Source organism: Equus przewalskii, chromosome 13 (genome assembly GCF_037783145.1).
Source record: "Equus przewalskii isolate Varuska chromosome 13, EquPr2, whole genome shotgun sequence".
Classification (NCBI taxonomy): domain Eukaryota; kingdom Metazoa; phylum Chordata; class Mammalia; order Perissodactyla; family Equidae; genus Equus; species Equus przewalskii.
Window position 1 is genome coordinate 42,304,848 of NC_091843.1, and position 21,429 is coordinate 42,326,276.

The following is a 21,429-nucleotide window of genomic DNA, read 5'->3' on the forward strand; positions in this document are numbered from 1 at the left end:
CCTGAATGATGGACCCCTCGCTTCTGATAAGATTCCAACTTTTTTTTTTTTGAGGAAGATTAGCCCTGAGCTAACATCCACTGTCAACCCTTCTCTTTTTGCTGAGGAAGATTGGCCCTGAACTAACATCCTTGCCTCTCTTCCTCTACTTTATATGTGGGACGCCTACCACAGCATGGCTTGATAAGTGGTGCATAGGTCCATGCCCAGGATCCAAACCAGCGAACCCTGGGCCACCGAGGTGGAACGTTCGAACTTAACAACTATGCCATCAGGCCAGCTCCAAGAGTTCAACTTTTAAGGTCCAGTCATGTCCTGGTCCTTTAGTTCCACGGGGAGGAGAATCTTTGGTTCTGTGGTTATTTCAGGTCAAGATTTCTTCTGCACATGCTCTGGCTATGTGACTTTGCAAATTTTCTGACAGACAATTTCTTAATTACTCTGTGGATAAGATGGAGTCAGTTGAACTGATCCTGGAGGGCCCACAGTTACAACAGGAGAATAATAGATCCTCATGTTGCTTCCCTTCTGCATTCAGAGATTATAGCAGAACAACAAGCCCAAGAATTTTATTTGACAAAGACATTAATCTTGAAGCTTGTCTGATGCATCTGTGTCACCAACAAGAGTATCTATTGTGGAATAGAAAGCTCTGTCTCAGATGCCTCCATTTCTTTTGTACCAATGGGCTACCGTTAGACCATATGAGCATAGTTTGAAAGTATGGGCAAGAACAAAGAGGAAATGACATCACTCTACACTAATAATGTGTTTTCTCAGGTGTTGTTCAAGACAGCTGTGCAGAGTATATTTAAGATAGGAAAATGTTTCCCTTTCTCTATAAGGATTTAGAGTGTACCTTTTCTGAGAATTCATATAGCCTTTGGGGATGTGTACGTGTGTGTGTGTTTGAACCAGTAGGTAACCAATGGATGACTAGGAAGAATAAGGAAGTGTGTCTACATCTCACCAGTAGAGCCCCTAATGAGGATTGGGCTTGGAGTACCAGACCCTATATCCACTGAACATCCCACTGAAGCCCCTCTGTGGTGTTATTCTACATTGATAAATTTGATTATATAAAAACTAAAATTTCATGCATTGCAAAAATATCATAAAGTCACAATGTAAATGATAAACTAGGAAATAATATTTACAACATATATACAAAGGGCTAATTTCTTTCAATTGCAAAGAGCTCTCAAAACTCAAAACTAAAAAGCTGAATAAGCCTTTAGAAAGATGGGCAAAAGGGTGATGTCAGCAAAATGGTGGGGTGAGCTGACCTGGGACTCTCTCCCCTTCAAACTACAACCAAAAAAACCAGAACAACTGAATTTCAACCAATAACTCTAATACAGAGATAGTCAGAGACCGACAGCAGCAAGACGACAGAGGATGGAGAGGCTGCAGCCAGCCTCAGAGGAGCTGGAACCGGGTAAGAGAGAACTTTGCTCCCTCCCCTAGAGACTGGGATCGCTGCCGCGGGTGAGGGAAGGAGTGGGGGAGGGGCCACGCATCCAGGGATCGCCCAGGACTCCCACCTCTGGTGCAGTGGAAACCCGCTGACGGGGGGAAAGCTTCCGCATGCAGGGACTTCATCAAGCCAGGGCCCGAGGAGACCAAAGAGCAAGAGCTGATTGGAATCCAGGTCGGCAGGAGAGAAAGTGGCCCACCTCCCCCAACCTGCAGTGCGCGCCTGCCATGGCGGCTGAAGGTGGAGGACTCAGAACGCATGGCTCTCGACCCCCATCTAGTGGCAACAGGCTGTAACTGCAACCGATTACTACCATCATGCGCAAAAACCGCTCCTCTACCATTCAGCAATTTATAAAAGCTCCAGACCAGAAGGAAAACAATAAAAACACAGAATTAAGTCCTGATGACTTGGAAATAGGTAAACTAAGTGAAAATGAGTTCAGAGTAGCTATCATCAAAAAACTCAATGAGGTAAAGGGAAATATAGAGAAACAAGTCAATGAATTCTGGAATTACTTCACAAAAGAGATTGAAGCTATAAAGAAGAATCAATCAGAAATACTAGAGATGAAAAATACAATGGATCAGATAAAACAGAATACAGATTCCCTGAATGCCCATGTACACACCATAGAGGAGCAAATTAGCATAATCAAAGATAGACAGGCTGAATGGCTCCAGACAGAGGAAGAAAGAGAACTAGGAATTTAAAAGAATGAGGAAAATCTCAGAGAAATAGTGGATTCAATGAGGAGAACCAATTTAAGAATCATTGGAATTCCTGAGGGTGTGGAAAATGAAAACAGAGCAGAAAGTGTGCTTACTGAAATTATAGAAGAGAACTTCCCAAATCTAGGGATTGAGGAAGAAATGTGTGTGGAGGAAGCTTTCAGATCTCCTAGATTGTGAATGTAAAAAGACCTACTGCAAGGCATATAGTAGTAAAAATGGCAAAAATGAAAGACAAAGAAAGAATACTCAGGGAAGCAAGACAGAAGAAAATAAGCTACAAAGGAACTCCCATCAGACTTTCAGCGGATTTCTCTACAGAAACCTTACAAGCTAGGAGAGAATGGAATGACATATTCAAACCCTTAAAAGATAAAAATCTTCAGCCAAGAATACTCTATCCAGCAAAAATATCCTTCAGATATGAGGGAGAAATTAAATATTTTCCAGACAAACAAAAGTTAAGGGAATTTGTAACCAAAAGTCCTCCACTACAAGAAATCCTCAAGAAGGCTCTCATACCTGAAAAAAGAAGAAAAGGGAGAAAGGGGTCACAAACCACACAGTAGAGAGACAAATAGATAGAACTAGAATAGGATAGCAAATATTCAACTATAGCATTAGGATAAAGGTAAGGAAACCACCAAAGCAAAGACAATCTTATCACTCTAACCACAAACTCATAACACGAGTTGGAATAAGAGATGAAAATAATAATTTAGGAGGGGAAGAGGAAAGGGACTAAATCAGTCTAGGCCAAGTAAGTAAGAGACCACCAGAGAATGGACTATATTATACACGAGATTCTAAATACAAACTTCAGGGTAGCCACTAAACTGAAAAACAGAACAGAGACACAAAACAATAATAAGGAAAAATCTAAGAAACCCAGCATAAGAAATTGCAGAAGTAAATGGGTAGGCTAAAACACACAGGACGAGAAACAAAGGTAACTCAGGAAAACCAGATAATGAGTGACAGAATGACAGCATTAAGCCCTCATACATCAATAATCACCCTCAATGTAAACGGATTGAACTCTCCAATAAAAAGACACAGGGTGGCAAAATGGATTAAAGAACAAGATCCAACAATTTGTTGCCTCCAGGAAACACACCTGAGCCCCAAGGACAAACACAGGCTCAGAGTGAAGGGGTGGAAGACAAGCTTGCTATTGCTTCAAGCTAATAGCAAGCAAAAGAAAGCAGGTGTCGCAATACTTATATCAGAAAAAACGGATTTCAAAATAAGGCAGGTAAAGAGAGACACAGAGGGACAATATATAATGATCAAAGGGACACTTCATCAAGAAGAAATAATGCTTATAAATATCTATGCACCCAACACAGGTGCACCAAAGTTCATAAAGCAACTATTAACAGACCTAAAGGAAGATGTTAAAAACAACATGATAATAGTAGGGTACCTCAACACCCCACTCATATCAATGGACAGATGATCCAGACGGAAAATCAACAAGGAATAGTGGAGCTAAACGAAAAGCTAAAACAATTGGACTTAATAGACATATATAGAACACTTCATCCAAAAACAGCAAAATATACATTCTTCTGAAGTGTGCATGGAACATTCTCAAGGATAGATGATATGTTGGGAAACAAGGCAAGCCTCTACAAATTTAAAAAAATTGAAATAATAACAAGCATCTTCTCCGATCATAATGCTATAAGGCTAGAAATTAATTACAAGAAAAAAGCTGAGAAAGGCACAAGGATATGGAGACTAAACAATATCCTATTGAACAAACAATGGACCATTGAAGAAATTAAAGAAGAAATAAAAAAATACCTGGAGACAAATGAAAATGATAACATGCCATACCAACTCATATGGGATACAGCAAAAGCTGTATTAAGAGGAAAATTCATCGCAACACAGGCACATCTTAACAAACAAGAAAAATCCCAAATAAGCTATCTTAAACTATACCTAAGCGAATTAGAGAAAGAAGAACAAACAAAGCCCAAAGTCAGCAGAAGGAGAGAAATAATAAAAATCAGAGCACAAATAAATGTTATTGAAATGAAAAAGGCAGTAGAAAGGATCAATGAAACAAAGAGCTGGTTCTTTGGGAAGATAAATAAAATTGACAAACCCCTAGCCAGACTTACAAAGAAAAAAAGGGAGAAAGCTCAAATAAACAAAATCAGAAATGAAAGAGGAGAAATAACAACAGACTCTGCAGAAATACAATGGATTATAAGAGAATACTATGAAAAACTATATGCCAACAAAATGGACAACCTAGAGGAAATGGATAAATTCTTGGACTCCTACAATCTCCCAAAGCTCACTCAAGAAGAGGCAGACAATTTGAACACACCAATCACAAGGAAAGAGATTGAAACAGCAATCAAAAACATCCCAAAGAATAAAACCCCAGGACCAGATGGCTATCCTGGGGAATTCTACCAAACTTTCAGAGAGGATTTAATACCTATCCTTTGCAAGCTATTCCAAAAAATTAGGGAGGATGGAACACTTCCTAACACATTCTACGAGGCCAACATCACGCTGATACCAAAGCCTGACAAGGACAGCACGAAAAAAGAGAACTACAGGCCAATATCACTGATGAACATAGATGCAAAAATTCTAAACAAAATTTTGGCAACCAGAATTCAGCAATTCATAAAAGGATCATACATCATGATCAAGTGGGATTCATACCAGGGACACGGGCATGGTTCAACATCCGCAAATCAATCAACATGATACACCACATCAACAAACTGAGGAATAAAGACCACATAATCATCTCAATAGATGCAGAGAAAGCATTTGACAAGATCCAACAGCCATTTATGATAAAAACTCTGAACAAAATGGGCATAGGAGGGAACTACCTCAACATAATAAAGGCCATATATGACAAACCCACAGCTAACATCATACTCAATGGGCAAAAACTGAGCACCATCCCCCTGAAAACAGGAACGAGACAAGGATGCCCTCTATCACCACTTTTATTTAACATAGTACTGGAGGTCCTGGCCAGAGCAATCAGGCAAGAAAAAGGAATAAAAGGAATCCAAATAGGGAGGGAAGAAGTGAAACTCTCGCTGTTTGCAGATGACATGATCTTATATATAGAAAACCCCAAAGAAGCCATTGGGAAAATACTAGAAATAATCAACAACTACAGCAAAGTTGCAGGGTACAAAATCAATTTGCATAAATCAGTAGCATTTCTATATTCTAATAACGAACTAACAGAAAAAGAACTCAAGAACACAATACCATTCACAATCACTACAAAAAGAATAAAATACCTCGGGGTGAACTTAACTAAGGAAGTGAAAGACCTATACAATGAAAATTACAAGGCCTTTCTGAAAGAATTGGATGACGACATAAAGAGATGGAAAGACATTCCATGCACATGGATTGGAAGAATAAACATAGTTAAAATGTCCATTCTACCTAAAGCAATCTACAGATTCAACGCTATCCCAATCAGAATCCAAATGACATTCTTTACAGAATTAGAACAAAGAATCCTAAAATTCATATGGGGCAACAAAAGCAATCCTGAGAAAAAAGAACAAAACGGGAGGCATCACAATCCCTGACTTCAAAACATACTACAAAGCTACAGTAATCAAAACAGCATGGTACTGGTACAAAAACAGGTGCACAGATCAATGGAACAAATTGAAAGCCCAGAAATAAAACCACACATCTATGGACAGCTTATCTTCGACAAAGGAGCTGAGGGCATACAATGGAGAAAAGAAAGTCTTTTCAACAAACGATGCTGGGAAAACTGGAAAGCCACATGTAAAAGAATGAAAATTGACCATTCTTTCTCACCATTCACCAAAATAAACTCAAAATGGATCAAAGACCTAAAGCTGAGACCTGAAACCATAAGGCTTCTAGAAGAAAATGTAGTCAGTACACTCTTTGACATCAGTATTAAAAGGATATTTTTGGACACCATGTCTTCTCAGAGAAGGTAAACAATAGAAAGAATAAACAAATGGGACTTCATCAGACTAAAGAGCTTCTTCAAGGCAAATGAAAACAGGATTGAAACAAAAAAACAACCCACTAACTGGGAAAAAATATTTGCAAGTCATGTATCTGACAAAGGCTTAATATTCGTAATATATAAAGAACTCTCACAACTCAACAACAAAACATCAAACAACCCAATCAAAAAATGGGCTGGAGACATGAACAGACATTTCTCCAAAGAAGATATACGGATGGCCAATAGGCACATGAAAAGATGCTCATCATCGCTGATCATCAGGGAAATGCAAATCAAAACTACACTAAGATATCACCTTACACCCGTTAGAATGTCAAAAATATCTAAAACTAATAGTAACAAATGTTGGAGAGGTTGTGGAGAAAAGGGAACCCTCATACACTGCTGATGGGAATGCAAACTGGTGCAGCCACTATGGAAAACAGTATGGAGATTCCTCAAAAAATTAAAAATAGAACTACCATATGACCCAGCTATCCCACTACTGGGTATCTATCCAAACAGCTTGAAGTCAGCAATTCCAGAAGTCCTATGCACCCCAATGTTTATTGCAGCATTATTTACAATAGCCAAGACATGAAAGCAACCTAAGTGCCCATCAACAGATGATTGGATAAAGAAGATGTGGTACATATATACAATGGAATACTACTCAGCTGTAAAACAGAACAAAATCGTCCCATTTGCAACAACATGGATGGACCTTGAGGGCATTATGTTAAGTGAAATAAGCCAGATAGAGCAGGACAATCTCTGTATGATTCCACTTATATGAGGAATTTAAACATGTGGACAAAGAGAACAGATTAGTGGCTACCAGGGGAAAGATGGGGTGGGGCGTGGGCACAAAGGGTGAAGTGGTGCACCTACAACACGACTGACAAACAACAATGTACAACTGAAATTTCACAAGCTTGTAACCTATCATTAACTCAATAAAAATTAAAAAAAAAAAACAAAACTAGATGCCTGTCTTACCTCACTCACAAAACATAACTCAAAATAGATTAAAGATTTAAGTGAAACTATAAGACTCCTAGAAGAAGAAAACACAGGGAAAAAGCTTCTTGACATTGGCCTTGGCAATATTTTTTTATATATGAGACCCAAAGCAATAAAGCATAAATACAAAGTGTCACTACCTTGAACTAAAAAGATTCTGCACAGCAAAAGAAACCATCAACAAAATGAAAAGGCAACCTATGGAATAGGAGAAAAATATTTGCAAACCACATATCTGATAATGGTTAAAATCCAAATATATAAGGAACTCAAACTCAATAGCAAGGAAAAAAAAAAACCCAAATGACACACAAATAATTTGATTAAAAAACAGGCAAAGACACACGAAACCAACAGTTATGTGAAAAGGTGCTCAACATCAGTAATCATCAAGAAAATGAAAATTGAAACCAGAATGAGACATTATCTCATACCTGTTAGAATGTCTATTATCAAAAAAAGCAAAAGATGGAAAATGCTGGTAAGGGTGTGGAGAAAACAGAACTCTGTACACTGTTGGTGTGAATGTAAATTGGTACAGCCACTAAGGAAAACAGTATGGAGGCTCCTTAAAAAATTAAGAATAGAGCTACCATGTGATCCAGCAATCCCACTTGTGGGTATAAGTCTGAAGGAAATGAAATCACTATCTCAAAGAGATACTTGGACTTCCATGTTTATTACAGCATTACTTATAATAGCCCACACATGGAAACAACCTAAGTGTACATCCACGAATGAATGAAGAAAGAAAGTATGGTGTATATATATGCGCAATGGAATATTGTTCAGCCATAAGCAAGAAGAAAATCCTCCCATTTGCGACAACATAGATGAACCTGGAGAGCATTACGCTGAGTGAAATGAGTCAGATGGAGAAAGACAAATATATGTGATCTCATTTATATGAGAATCTGAAAATAACAAACTCATAGAAACAGAGGGGAGATTAGTGGTTGCCAGGGACAGAGGGCGGGTGTGGGAAATGAGTGAAGGTGATGGAAGAGTACAAACTTCCAGTTATAACATGAATAAGGTCTGGGATGTGATGGACAGCGTGATGACTCTAGTTAACAATACTGTATTGTATGTTTGAAAGTTGCTAACAGATCTTAAAAGTTTTCACCACACACAAAAAATTGTAGCTATGTGAAGTGATGAATGTGTTAACTAACCTTATTGTAATAATCATTTTCCAGTACACATGTATATCAAATCATCACATGCACACCCTAAAATTACACAATGTTATATGTCAATTATATCTCCATAAAACTGAAAAATATTAAATTAAAAAAAGAATGAATTAAAAAAAAGAAAGATGGGCAAAAGACATGAATAGTCAGGTCACTGAAAAATAAATAGAATGTCAATAAATATATGAAAAAATGCTCAACCTCATTCATAATTAAAGAAATGGAAAGGAAAGCAACAATGATATCCATTTTTTCACATAAGAGATTATCAATGATTAAAAAAATTAGGTAATCTCCCTTGTTGGTGGGGATATAGAGAAACAGGCAGTCTTGTATTTTGACAGCTGGACTGTAAATTTGGCACAATATTTAGAGGTCAATTTGGCACTATCTATGAAATTTTTAAATTGCTCCAGCAATTTTACTTCTATAACTCTTTCCATGAATCCAAATATTGTAAATAAACTAACAAAGGGTGTAGGGAGTAGGAGACTGTTCATTACAGTGTTATCTGTAGTAACAAAAACCTGGAAATGGCCTAAATGTTCATCCATTGAGCCGAGTTAAATAAACTATGTAGATATGTACATTGGAAGATTATGTACTAACGAAAAAGAAGGTAAAAGAGCTATATATACCAATATGGAAAGATATTCTGATATTATGCTACATTTAAAGGAAGTTGTGAAACAATGTATATAATATGATTTTGTGTGTGAAAAAAAATCTATATGTTGTGCAAAACAAAATGTCTGAAGGGCTACTCACCAAACTGTTAATATTAGTTACTTCTAGAGCTATGATTTGGGGAACTGAGAGAGAAGAGGTAAACATGTACTTTTTCCAGTACTATCTATGCTGTTTGAATTTTTCACAATGAAAATCTATTAATTATATTTAAAAAAAGAACAAACTGATAAAATGCACTGATAAAATCTCACCAAGGTAAACAAAGTAGGGAGCAATGATGCTGCCCACTCTGGAGGCCATGGATGTGACCCCCACAGCCATGTTCCTGACCAGGGTTGGATAGAGCTCTGCAGTGAAGACATACAGCATGGAGAAAGCAGAGGTGATCCCGAATTTTCCTAACATCACCAGACCAATCGACAGGAAGTTGTAATCTGGAAAAGAGACCCAGTGTAAACAGAGGTGCTTCTAGAAGGGATACTTTCTTAACTCAGTTGCTTTTATTGTCCTTTTTGCTTGTATGGGAATGTATTTATAATATAAAGATATTCCCCAAATAGCATCTTCTCTTCAAATGCCTTAAAAATCAGACATGGACAAAGATGGAGAGTGAGGGGCTGCTTCGTGCTTTCTCTACTGTTATTCTAGATCATTGATGCACTCAGTGACCTTTGTCCACTTTTATTTGTTACAGCAATTTCCTGGTAAGTTGTTAGCATGTTAATATATTTAAGGTATCTTCAAAGAGAGGGACAATTCCTTTCTATCCTGTTTATTATTATTAAGAAATTATATTTCTATGTATAATACTACATCTCAACAATCTATTGAATTAACATCTTAATAATATGAGAAAGTTAGACATAAGGCAAAAAAGGAAGCATTTGTCCCTTTGTGAGCTTTTTAATGACTGAAAAGATTACAGACCATAAAAATCACTGACTTTATCCTGGAACTGGTACATACTACCAACTCTAGCACTTGAATACACACCTCAGAGAAAAGGTGTGAAAGTACCAAGAAATGGGAATCAGGGTTGTGACTCAGAAAAAGAGGTTTAAGGGTTTAGGTGAATATTTCTACGAAGGGGATGACTGGGAGCGTGACTCTCCCTCTCCAGGCAGTGATTTCCTATTCTCCAAGGCTGATCTTCTGGTTGAAGGGAGTTGTTCTGAACACGGGAAATTGCATAGTTAGCAATCACCAATCTAATTGACTTATGTATGGGTTATGATGTAAAAGTGACATAAACAGGGAGCAGTGATTAAGAATTAGCCTATCCCACAACTAGAAGGACATGCAACTAAGATAGACAACTGTGTACGGGGAGTTTGGGGAGATAAAACAGGAAAAAAAAAAAAAAAGAATTAGCCTAGTCAAGATGTGGATCTTTTCTGGTAAGCTGTTAATATTGGTTTACTTCTTACCTGCAGGTACCCCTTGAATTAAGAGAAGCACACCTCCCCCCAGGAACAGTACTCCAGCTATGATAAAACGCCTGGGCAGGGTTCGCAGGAGCAGCCAGGCTGTAATGTAAGCCGGAACCTCAATCAAGGCAGAGAGGAAACAGTTCAGGTAAGCATCTCCATGCAAATTAGGGGTGTTCAGAGACAGGGCAAAGTAACCCACCGAGGTGAGCATCCTGAAAAACAAAAGAAAAAAGAATGGCAAAAGGATGGCCTGAATCACTCTAAAATTCCAGATGGTCAAGAAATTGTCTAGATCTTGCTGTCCTACAAGTAGCCATCAGCCACATAGGGCTATTTAAGAGTAAATAAATTAAAATTAAATAAAATTAAAAATTCAGGGGGCTGGCCTGGTGGCCTAGTGGTTAAGTTCGCATGCTCTGCTTCAGTGGCCCAGGGTTTTGCCAGTTCGGATCCTGGGTGTGGACACGGCGCCGCTCATCAGGCCATGCTGAGGTGGCGTCCCACATAGCACAACCAGAGGCACTCACAACTAGGATATACAACTATGTGCTGGGGGCCTTTGGGGAGAAGAAGGAAAAAAAACACAAAAGAAGATTGGCAACAGATGTTAGCTCAGGTGCCAATCTTAAAAAAAAAAAAATTCAGTTGCTCAGTTGCACTAGTCACACTTCAATTGCTTAATAGCCACATGTGGCTAGTGGCTACTATAATGGACAACACAGATATAAAACATTTTCATCACTGCAGAAAGTTCTGTTGGAGAGCACTAGTGTCGATACACCAATGCACCAGTACCTCTCCTAGTCTAGTGAATTTCAAATTTCAATATTTCTGGCACAGTTTGTACATCCTCATTCCCTTAGATCTATTATTTGAAGAAAGAATGTCAGTCAGTGAACATAAAATCCAGATTTCATTCTCACCAAAAAAAAAAAAACAGAGAAAAGATATGTAACTAATACTGTGAGACCCACTTAGAGTAAATTCCAATTGATTTAGTAAAACTCACTTTAGGGAAAAGAATGAAAGTCCCATAATGCTTCAAAGTATCACCTAGGGCGCACACTGCACATTCCGTCATGACAGTTAACTTCCACGTACCAGCTTCTCTGTGGAAAGACAACTGCACTATGCAGACTGCCCTGTGCAGACATCTGCTCATTATTATCATGCCTGGAAAGCAGAGGCCATCTGAAACATGTTTTCAGGAACACTGTTGAATCTTTTTATACAGTGTCTAGGAGGTTAGGTAGCACAAAGGCTAATCCAAAACAAAACGAAAAATGAAACTTGATTGCCCTAGAAATCTTAATGATTTTTGTATTTGGTAATAAGAGCAGCTTAGAAAAAAACTGATGACTAGTTTATTATTGGCTCAGTAGCGCTACTGCTCAAGATACATGTGCATCAATGATTTATGCTGAGATGCAAGAACAAAGGAGGTCTGCAGCAAGGAAAGCCATGTGCCTAGGACACACTTGCTTCATTCAGAGGCATAAGCTCTGTCACTGATTTCTTCTAATTGCAAACAGGGTGACCCTAAAAATAGACAAGCTGCAGTCAGAACCTACTAGTTCTGATGATCATTTTTGTGTGTGTGCTGCCATCATGAGGTAGGCGTGTTCCTTTTTTCTTCTTCCTCATTTCCTGGCAGAAACATTATTAAATCTTGTCTACAAAGTCAATTATTTTAATGCTTTAAAATCACTTGGTAGTTTGCTATTAGCAAGTGTAAAAAGCTTGTCAAAACTCCAGTCCACACAGTGGGGACTCAGGTTATTCTAACCTCACTCTTCAAATTGCCAGTACAGCTTCAGGAAGCAGGAGCTGAATTAGCATCTCAGCTTCAGGTACCCGGGACATCATTAATCTTTTTTTTTTTTTTTTAAGATTTTATTTTTTTCCTTTTTCTCCCCAAAGCCCCCCGGTACATAGTTGTATATTCTTCTTTGTGGGTCCTTCTAGTTGTGGCATGTGGGACGCTGCCTCAGCGTGGTTTGATGAGCAGTGCTGTGTCCGTGCCCAGGATTCGAACCAACGAAACACTGGGCCACCTGCAGCGGAGCCCGCAAACTTAACCACTCGGCCACAGGGCCAGCCCTGGGACATCATTAATCTTAATCCCAATAACTTTAGGAGGGGAGGGACTCTTTCCCTGTGAGCCACCGTACTGCAGACTTAAATATTGTTCCTGTGACTTTCTTTTCAGGATCCAGTTCCATGAGTTGAATTGAGGCATTTCCAAATAACTTAGAATTCTATAATTTTAATTTTTTCTCAGGAAGACCCAGGCCTTGCCCTGATGTTTCCCTGAATTAAAGAAAATCAGTTGTTACTTATGTGCTGTATGTCGCATTTCCAGATCACTTATTACTCACCATAGCAGCAAAGACATAATGGTTATTGTGGCAATATTCTGAGTCCTGAACAGGTCCAGAATGATAGCTTTCTGCTGCTTCAGGGATGTTAGCTCCAGTAGCTAAAATAATGCAAATAACCAAGAGATTAAGAGGTGGTGAGGAAGTATCTTGGGCCTTGACAGCATGGGAAAAACTTTATGCATCTAACTCTCACTTCACCTTGAATATGCTTAGAAGTCTAGAATTTGTGGGGAATAAGGGCATCTACACACATGATGCTTATTCTAACACTTTAGAACTAACAGTCTAACAAATGTTTGTGGCCCATTTTAGACAGAGGCTTTTTTTTTTTTTTTCCAGTGAGGAAGATTTTCTCTGAGCTAACATCCATTGCCAATCTTCCTCTTTCTTTGCTTGAGGAAGATCAACCCTGAGCTAACATCTGTGACAATCTTTCTCTATTTTGTATGTGGGTTGCCACCACAACATGGCTTGATGAGTGGTGTAGGTCCGCACCCAGGATCTGCGTATGCGAACTTGGGCCGCTGAGGCAGAGCGCACCGGACTTAACCACTAAGCCATAAGGCTGGCCCTAGGCAGAGGCTCTTTAAATATATAACATTGGCTCCACCGTCTCTTTATATAAAGCCTGACTGCTAACATAGTCTTTTCTGACTCAGGGTCACCATGGGTGACCTTAATCACACTAAGCTGTAATCCTTAGGGCCAGTTGAGTGGGTCAGGCCATATAGCCCCAAACTGCCTTGAGGTCCATGTCTGCGTTTATACTTTTCTTGTTGTTGTCTCAGTGTCAGAACAGACTTGGGTTAACTGGGGGACCTAGAGCAAGTTACTGTTATCCTCTCTGAGGCTCAGTTTACTTCTCCGTAAAATGGGCATAATAATTGGGAGTTGCAAAGATTAAATGAGATTATATATATAAAGCTTAGCATCGTACTTGAACCACGGTAAGTGCCCAATACATTTTAACTATTATTATTATTACTGCACCATTGAGAAAAAGATGCCAGCTGTCAGTGGATAGTGGCAACTACATACAGCTGTCAAAGGGTTTCTCTACTTTTCCTTTACTGAAGTTAACTTGCCATGTGTTAGGAACCTAGATAACCTAGCTTATTAGAATTGAAACTAGAAAGTTCCAAGGCTCTGAGGTGAGGAATCTCTTTGGGATCAAGTACAAGGATTTTGTGGCCCTACGGTGTGTGTACAATGAGAGGCCAAGAAAGCAGATACTATTATGAAGTGAGAGTGCCAGCCCTGCCTTTGTAGCTGGTGGTCCCAGATATTAGCATCCTTCTTTCTAAGAATAATCAGACACCTCCTCACACAGCTCACAGCCATATTACCTTTTTTTCTTACACTATTTGGAGCGTACAGCTCTAAAACATGTCCCATCAATATAATCCTGTTATTACAACAAAGCAAAGCCCCTGCATAAACTAGTGGGAACTAGAAGTCCTCCTGGAGGGTCTGGGAGTGGTGCCATGCACAGATAGGACCTGTGGATCAGGCCCGTGCTAACACTTGGTGCTTCCACAGGGCCCTTGTGAAAATACAGATTGCCAGGTCCCACCCTGGGCTTGCTTACTCTGAATCTCTCCTGGGGCCCAGTGGCCTGGGAATCTGTATTTTTAAAGTTCCTTGGATGAATGTGATAAGCAGCCAGGTTTGGAAACCCAAGGACAACATACTTGAATCCAGTGCTTTGTCCCTGGCCTGTGTGGAGCCACTAAAATGCCTTTGGACCAGGCACCATGAGCAGGTTGAAGGTGCTTCAGAAGGGAAGCCAGAGAAGCCTAAGACCACTTTCCAAAATGATACTACTCTATATTTTTTCCTGTCCACATTAATGCTACCGCCCCTAGCATGAAGTAAGAAAGCGCAGTTGTTAAGAGCACGCACTTTGGCACCAAGAGAGACCTAGTGACACTTCTGGTTGTGTCATCTTGGGCAAATTACTTAACTTCTCTGTACCTCAGTATCCTCTCCTGAAAAATGGGCCTACAGTAGTACCTATTTGCTAAGGCTAGCATGAGCATCAAATGAGCTGAACATTGTGCCTGGCATCTGGTAGGCTCCCATTATCATTCTGAGTAGGTTGCATTTGCCGACACAGGACTCTGCAGATCCTCTTAAAGAGGACCCTACCTGAGAGATGAGCAGGGGAGATGACTGGGCTCGGGAAAGCACAAGTTCCCTTTCCCTTGGTGGGCTTGTCTGGGTCAGGCTGCATGTGCCTCATGGCAAGAAGAAACGAGGCACTGTCAGAAGCATGTGTTTTGACACTGAACTTTATTCTCATTTGTCTATAACCCTATATCTCTGATATGTTTTATGATTGCTTTCATCCATGAAGGTCTAATCTCTACTGTAAGGCTGTAAATTCCTTAAAGCAAGGAATCAGATCACGTATGCAATAAATATCAATAAACATCCAGCACGACTCCGAAATGCAGAAGTGTTAGACACTCTCAATATCGTTTTTGCATTCAGTTAAACTGACTATGGCTGTAAATGGAATTCTTGATCTGAAGAGCAAAGGATTAAGAGATGTTTGTCCTGGAAGCCATCTGAGAGTTTGGCTTCACAGCCACTGTAATTAATCCTCCCACCATCGCCAGGGTTTCTGCTTCTGTCAAAGGTCCCAAAGGTCAGGGATGGGGGAAGGCCTCGGAGTGGAGCACTCGCCTACCCACCACCCTCCACACAGTCCTGCTTTCTAGGGTAGCCAGTCGTGCAGACTTGAGCGTGGGGCATGCATACTGTCACTGTAGCCAAACTAGTCTTCCTGGGGTGTCCTGAGCAGTCCCCTACCCTTCTCCTAGCCAGGAATGCCCTACCCCAGCCTCTCCATTTATGTAATTGTCCTCCCTGGTTTGGACCTGCCTCTTCAGCCCTGAGTCACTCTGCTCTCTTTCTCTGCGGGCACACAGTGTCCACTCCTCGGGTACTTAGCATTTCCTCTCTCACGTCATCATTTATTTTTCATCTAATCTTCTTGACACTATTAGTCACATTCTATGCTCCTTAAGCATAGGAACTGTGTCTAATTTTTCTTGTTTACTCCAGGAGCCAGCAAAGGGCATGGCCAAGAACATTGCAAGTTCTCATGACTGTCAGGAGTGTGGCTGCTCACAGAGAACAGCAGCTTTTTCTTGTGGCTTCCTGCCTTCAGGGATGAATCATCCAGCCTGTGCTCTCAGGTGTTAAGGTTCTAGATACAACATAGCAAGACTAAAGACATGCACAGCTTCCTCAGAAGGCTTTGGAAAGATTCGGAATACAGTGGGGGAACTCATTTGAATACCCTCAAACACATTTTTCCACTTAATCTGGTCATTCAAAAATCACCGGTAGGTAGCTGCATCAATGATATGGAGCAATACTGATAAAAAGTTGTAGATGAACTTGCAAAAGGGAAGGGAAGTAATAGTTAATAAACACTTGCTCTATGCTAAGCAGTTTACATATATTATTTCACTTAATTCGTACACAGCCCTTTGAGGTGGGTTTGATCTCAGAACTTAATCATCAATGTGTCTCTAAGGACTTGTATAGAGCCTGGTACATAGTGGACACTCAAAACTTACTGAACTAAATTAAATTTCATGAAATCAAGACTGCATAGCTGATCTCAAGAGGAGACATCCACAGACGCTTACCTCCACAGGATCAAAAATCACCCCTGGGGTAGGTACGTTGTTCATTTTTGCAGCTTTTTGGATGATATCTTCAGCCTCTCTAAATCTTCTCTGGGATATCAGCCACCGAGGAGATTCAGGAATAAACCTAGAATTCATTTTTAATGGTTTATAATTTTTCACAATAGCGGTGTTTGATACTATTAGCTGTAAGTTACTCCCAAATAATTTTAATTCTGTAAAATTCTAGTTTGTCCTTTTAAAGACAATCAGGAGGGAGGTCTCATAAGATTTCCATTAATTACAGGAACAAATAAAAACACCTTCAGGTGTTTCAAAGTTCTGATCAAATCACAAGACCGATCATCAGTTATACTTAAAGCCAGGACCAGACTAGAAGGGGTAACATTAGCTGTGGGTGTGTTTAAGCCAGGGCAGCTGGAGAAGACCATGCAAAACTTAATAGCCAGTGTGGCTCATAAAAGAAACACAGGATAGTGTCTTTTCAGAGCATCCACCCCTAGGAGGATTCCTGGTGCCCCAGGTGGTGATGATCCCAAGTTTATCAGGTAAAGGATGGCCAGGGCATCTGTGCTCCTTGAGCTTTTCCTGTAGTCAGAGGAGAAGGTGAGTGCACAGACACCCTCCTGGGCTGTCCCTGTTGGTTTCAACAGACTCTCAGGTCAGTGAGTATTCAAATCAGTTTTTGGGTGACAGCCAACACTGTCTTTTTTTCTTTTTAATGTCTAGAAACTTAATTTTTTATTACGTAACCTATTCACATTTTTACCTGATGCTCAAACACAGTTGACTTCTATTCTTTCCTAATTTTCCTATTTTTCTACTTATTTACCATATTTATTTTTATCATATGAATATTTATTTATATCTTCTATTCTTTCCTAATTTTTATTTCTCAGAATTTCTTAGCCCTTCTTCTGCCAGCTCTTGTTTTCCTTACTTATTTGTCATACTTCATTATCCTTGAAAATAAATGACATGTACCAGATACAGAGCTCTCTTATAATTAATGGGCTCCTCCAAAGCCTCAGCAGGAATGATCTCAGAACAAAACACATTGTATCAAATGGCCAACCCCCAGCTCCCTTCCCCAGCCTACCAGCACAGGGTTTGAAAAATGAACCCCATTTGCATTTTTCGGAATATGCCCTTAGTTGGTCCCTGTAGCAACTGTGATGACATTAGGTCACTGAGCTTCAGTAATTAGAGCTGTGCTGTATACCAGAGCTCTCTGCAGTGTTCTGTAACTGTGCCGTTCAATACAGTAGCTACCAACCACATGTGCCTCCTATGCTTGGTGTGACTAATGTGACTGAGGAAATGAATTTTTAATTTTATTTACTATTAATTAATTTTAATTTAAACAGCTGCATGTGGCTAGTGGCTACTGTATTAGTGCAGATTAGAGGCCTTACCACACAGCTACTGTATACTTCATGGGCACTTCTACTTCTGAGCAGCATCTTTCCCCAACCCGGTTGTTCTTAGAAACAGGCTCTGAGGGCTACTATTGGGCTCAGGTTCCTCAGCTAGAAACCGCAAAGCTTTCCCCATGTTGCATCCACGGGCTCCTTCCCCACCCGCTACACATATCCTCCATTCGTACCTGTGGTCACTTCCTGCCAAGCCTTTTAAAGAGAACTTAGGACGTAAGAAATCCCCAAATCACCAGCAGCGGCTCTCTGTAGGTTCCCCTCCCATTTCCAGCCCACTGTCCTCAGGGTTGCTGCAGTCTCTACTTTTGTACTGCCATGGTATTCTTGTGCGTGAAGTAGCAAGCTTAGCTGATCATTTCAAAAGTTAGTGGAGTGCCAAATGAGAGTGTACACGAGAGCCTCTCTGTAGATTTCATTCAGACTGAACAGGGCATGTTGCTGGGAGCCTGCATCACACACCGAGCAGGCAGCAGGGAGCGCAGCCGCCTGAAGAATCGCCCACATCATCCCAGCCCACCTGGACTGACGAGCATTGCTTCAGGAAGTTCCGCCCTCAAGGATAAGATGTTCAGAAGAAAGCTATTTTGTTTTTATAGGAAAACGATAAGACTGTTGTTGTTAGCCTTTTAGGACAAGCAGGTGTGCCCATAGCCAGGAGCACTCTTGGATCAGCCCATGGGCAACAGAAGAAAGAACTCTCCTTAGGGCAAGAGTGAGGCACCTCCTCGTGGGACAGGCCTTCTCTGCTGGAGACTAAAGGGGCTGACCTACCGGAACTGCTCCTTGTTGTGATATTTGGTCCTGAGGAAAGATCTAAGCCCCACAAATTAAAATCCCTACTAATCTCTTATGGTCAATCAGGGCCCTTCTATTTTTATTCTCTCTCTCTCTCTCTCTGATAGAATTATATAGTAATAAGTTGATTATAACATATTTTAAAAGTGCTGGTCTCTTACGCCAAAATGTCTAGAGCCAGGGAACATAGATTATTAAAATAATTCATCTGAAGAGGCAGAGAATAACTTTTGAATAATCTTGTCTTGTGTCTTGAGAGGACCTCTGGTCACCAACATCTTTTATAATAAATTCAGTTATCAGGGGATTGTGGAGAGAGGGACAGAGGGTGTGATGGTGGTGATATGATGATGATGATGATGGTGATGATAATGACTCTCATTCCAGAAACTTACCCTGCTCTTGTAAATCTGCAGTGCTTTCCTTAGAGGCAGGGCTGTGTAGATAATGGCCTGCCCTAATTTACTATAAGCTTTCCTGACCCTCAGACTGGATTCCAGAGGAAACCTCCAAGACAGAATAGTATCTAACATTAAACAGACTGTCTCTCAAATTCCAAGGAAGTGAGAAAAAAAAGTCCTCTCTCTCCTCATACATAGCCATGCTCAGAATTTACACTGGTAAACCATAGCAGTCTCAGTGGTCACAAAAAGACAGTAGCTTGGAGTGTCCAATTTGAGTCATCTGGTCCAACAAGGCCAAGATGTGCTACTTGTCAGGCTTTCTGGCAAGATAAAGGACCATCTAGGCAACTTCCTAGGTAGTGTCCAAAGGACAGGGTAGCCATGAGGGCTAGTCTGAACTGTGAGTTCCAAAAAATCATCAAAGGAATTTCTGTTATCTATAAGTAGGTAGAGATCTGCAGTTTAGTAAAACCAGTCACTGCTAGGAGATTTGATTTTGATATCATGAAACCAAACCAAGAAGAATTAAGGAGAGAGAGAGTGCCAGACCCACCAACGGAAGAAATCTCCCTTCCGCTTGCTTAAATATGAAAAAACCAAAGACATGGGGAATACCAAATAGAGGGCATGGCTGGGACTTAATTCCATCATTCTTAATCTGTTCTCTCACTTGAAATCTCTCACATAATCATGTTGGGTGAAACTGGGGTGAGTATTTTTGTTCCCTTTCTGATGTATCAAAATTGGGTTGGAGGGTTGTGGGAGGAGAGCAGAGAACATATCTCTAACGACTCATTAAACAGAATTAATTCTCTCACCCTTCCAGACAAAGCAGACAAACAGGCACACCTTAGATGCTAATTATGTGATAGGGAAGCTGAGGAAATTATATTAGTTGAATCCATAAGGAGAAAGAGATTTCCCAGAGAGAGAAAAGTGTCAAAAGAGCAGGGGGATAGAGTTAAAAACAACAAATCCCAACAGCATCATCTCTGCAAACAATTATTACTACCAACAACAGACAAGAATGGGGAAAGCCTAGGTAGGGGCTGGATTTCCTGAGAACGGTGCTTTGTGGGACAGTGGAACGTCAGACCCCAGCACACAGACCCACCCACAATGAGGCAAACACTCTCTGGGCTTCTAGGCCCCAGCCTCAGCCAGCTCCAGTGAGATCATGCAAGCCCACACTCGGGTCAGCGCCAGGCTCTCGGCTCCAGGCATGCAGGCCCCCAGCAGGGGGCTGTCTGGGACCCAGCCACACTCACCACCACAGCGGGAAGCACAGCACCCCCGGCACCGTCAGCGCCAGCAGCAGCATCCGCCAGTCTCTGATGAAGTAAGCAAACAGTGGCAGCAGCATGTAGCCGACTGCAAAAAATGTGCACACTCCTAACGTAGAGAATATAATACGAACTGACTTGCCAAGAATTTCTGTTCCTGTTCAAAACAAGGGAGGAGTGTTAGCATTTTAACTCACTTTAATATTTACTGTTTACATCATTACCCGGCAGTGAGAGTTCAAACCATAACCACTCGGAAAAGGGAAAAGCTGTTTGTCTCCTGGCCCAGAGCAGGAGTGGTCAGGATGGAAGAAGGTGGGAAGTGACCCAGGACTTATCACCCAAAGCTTATGGAAGGATGAGTTTTCATGAGATTTTAAAGGAGTCGTAGATTTATATTTTGAAAGCTTATTTCACGTCATAGAACTATGCCCAGTCCCAAGAGAACGCCACCTTTCCAAAATAAGGGCCCCAGGGTGAGGAGCAGAGAGGGTGTTCCAGGAGGCAATGGGGGCTCTTCTCAGGGGCTGTGTGAGATCATGGTGCACTTGGCTTTTCCCACAATCCTCCACTGTAAATAAACAGACATTGGCCTCTTGGGAAACAGTGGAGAGTTCACAGTTACTGAGTGGTGTTAGGACACCCTTAGCCACCCTTGGGCCCTGAGAAATGATAAATTAGATCTAACTGGTCTGGAGGTACACAGACCAGACTCCCCAGCACCCAGGGCTGAATTCCCCTGCAGCCACATTGTGCCCAGAGATCAGTCCAAGGCAGACATAGTCCATTCAGACCAAGGAAAGAAAAGAAGGAGCTGGTCTGCTGGTCTGGTAGGTGGCAGCCCTGGAGCTGGCACACACCCAAGGAACTCCACGGAGCTTTCCCAGAACACCACAAAGGCCCAAGACTGCATAGTGTTGGGCC

The 21,429-nt window shown here is 40.8% G+C and overlaps 1 protein-coding gene and 1 long non-coding RNA gene across 4 annotated transcripts in view; one reads left to right on the plus strand and one right to left on the minus strand.

Moving 5' to 3' along the window:
• Positions 1–21,429, minus strand: part of SLC22A4 (solute carrier family 22 member 4) — a 59,922-nt gene that overhangs the window by 13,372 nt on the left and 25,121 nt on the right. For all 3 annotated transcript variants that reach the window (XM_008538555.2, XM_008538549.2, XM_070571105.1), the window contains exons 4-8: positions 20,491–20,662; positions 16,588–16,714; positions 12,923–13,023; positions 10,542–10,756; positions 9,366–9,548 (exon numbers count right to left, since the gene is read on the minus strand). In XM_008538555.2, the coding sequence (XP_008536777.1) occupies positions 9,366–9,548; positions 10,542–10,756; positions 12,923–13,023; positions 16,588–16,714; positions 20,491–20,662 (798 nt within the window). The remainder of the gene's footprint in view (positions 1–9,365; positions 9,549–10,541; positions 10,757–12,922; positions 13,024–16,587; positions 16,715–20,490; positions 20,663–21,429) is intronic.
• The window catches only part of LOC139075329 (uncharacterized), a 30,904-nt gene continuing 20,052 nt past the window's right edge, over positions 10,578–21,429 (plus strand). Inside the window, exon 1 of the long non-coding RNA XR_011525614.1 lies at positions 10,578–10,689. This is a non-coding gene — a long non-coding RNA (uncharacterized lncRNA). The remainder of the gene's footprint in view (positions 10,690–21,429) is intronic.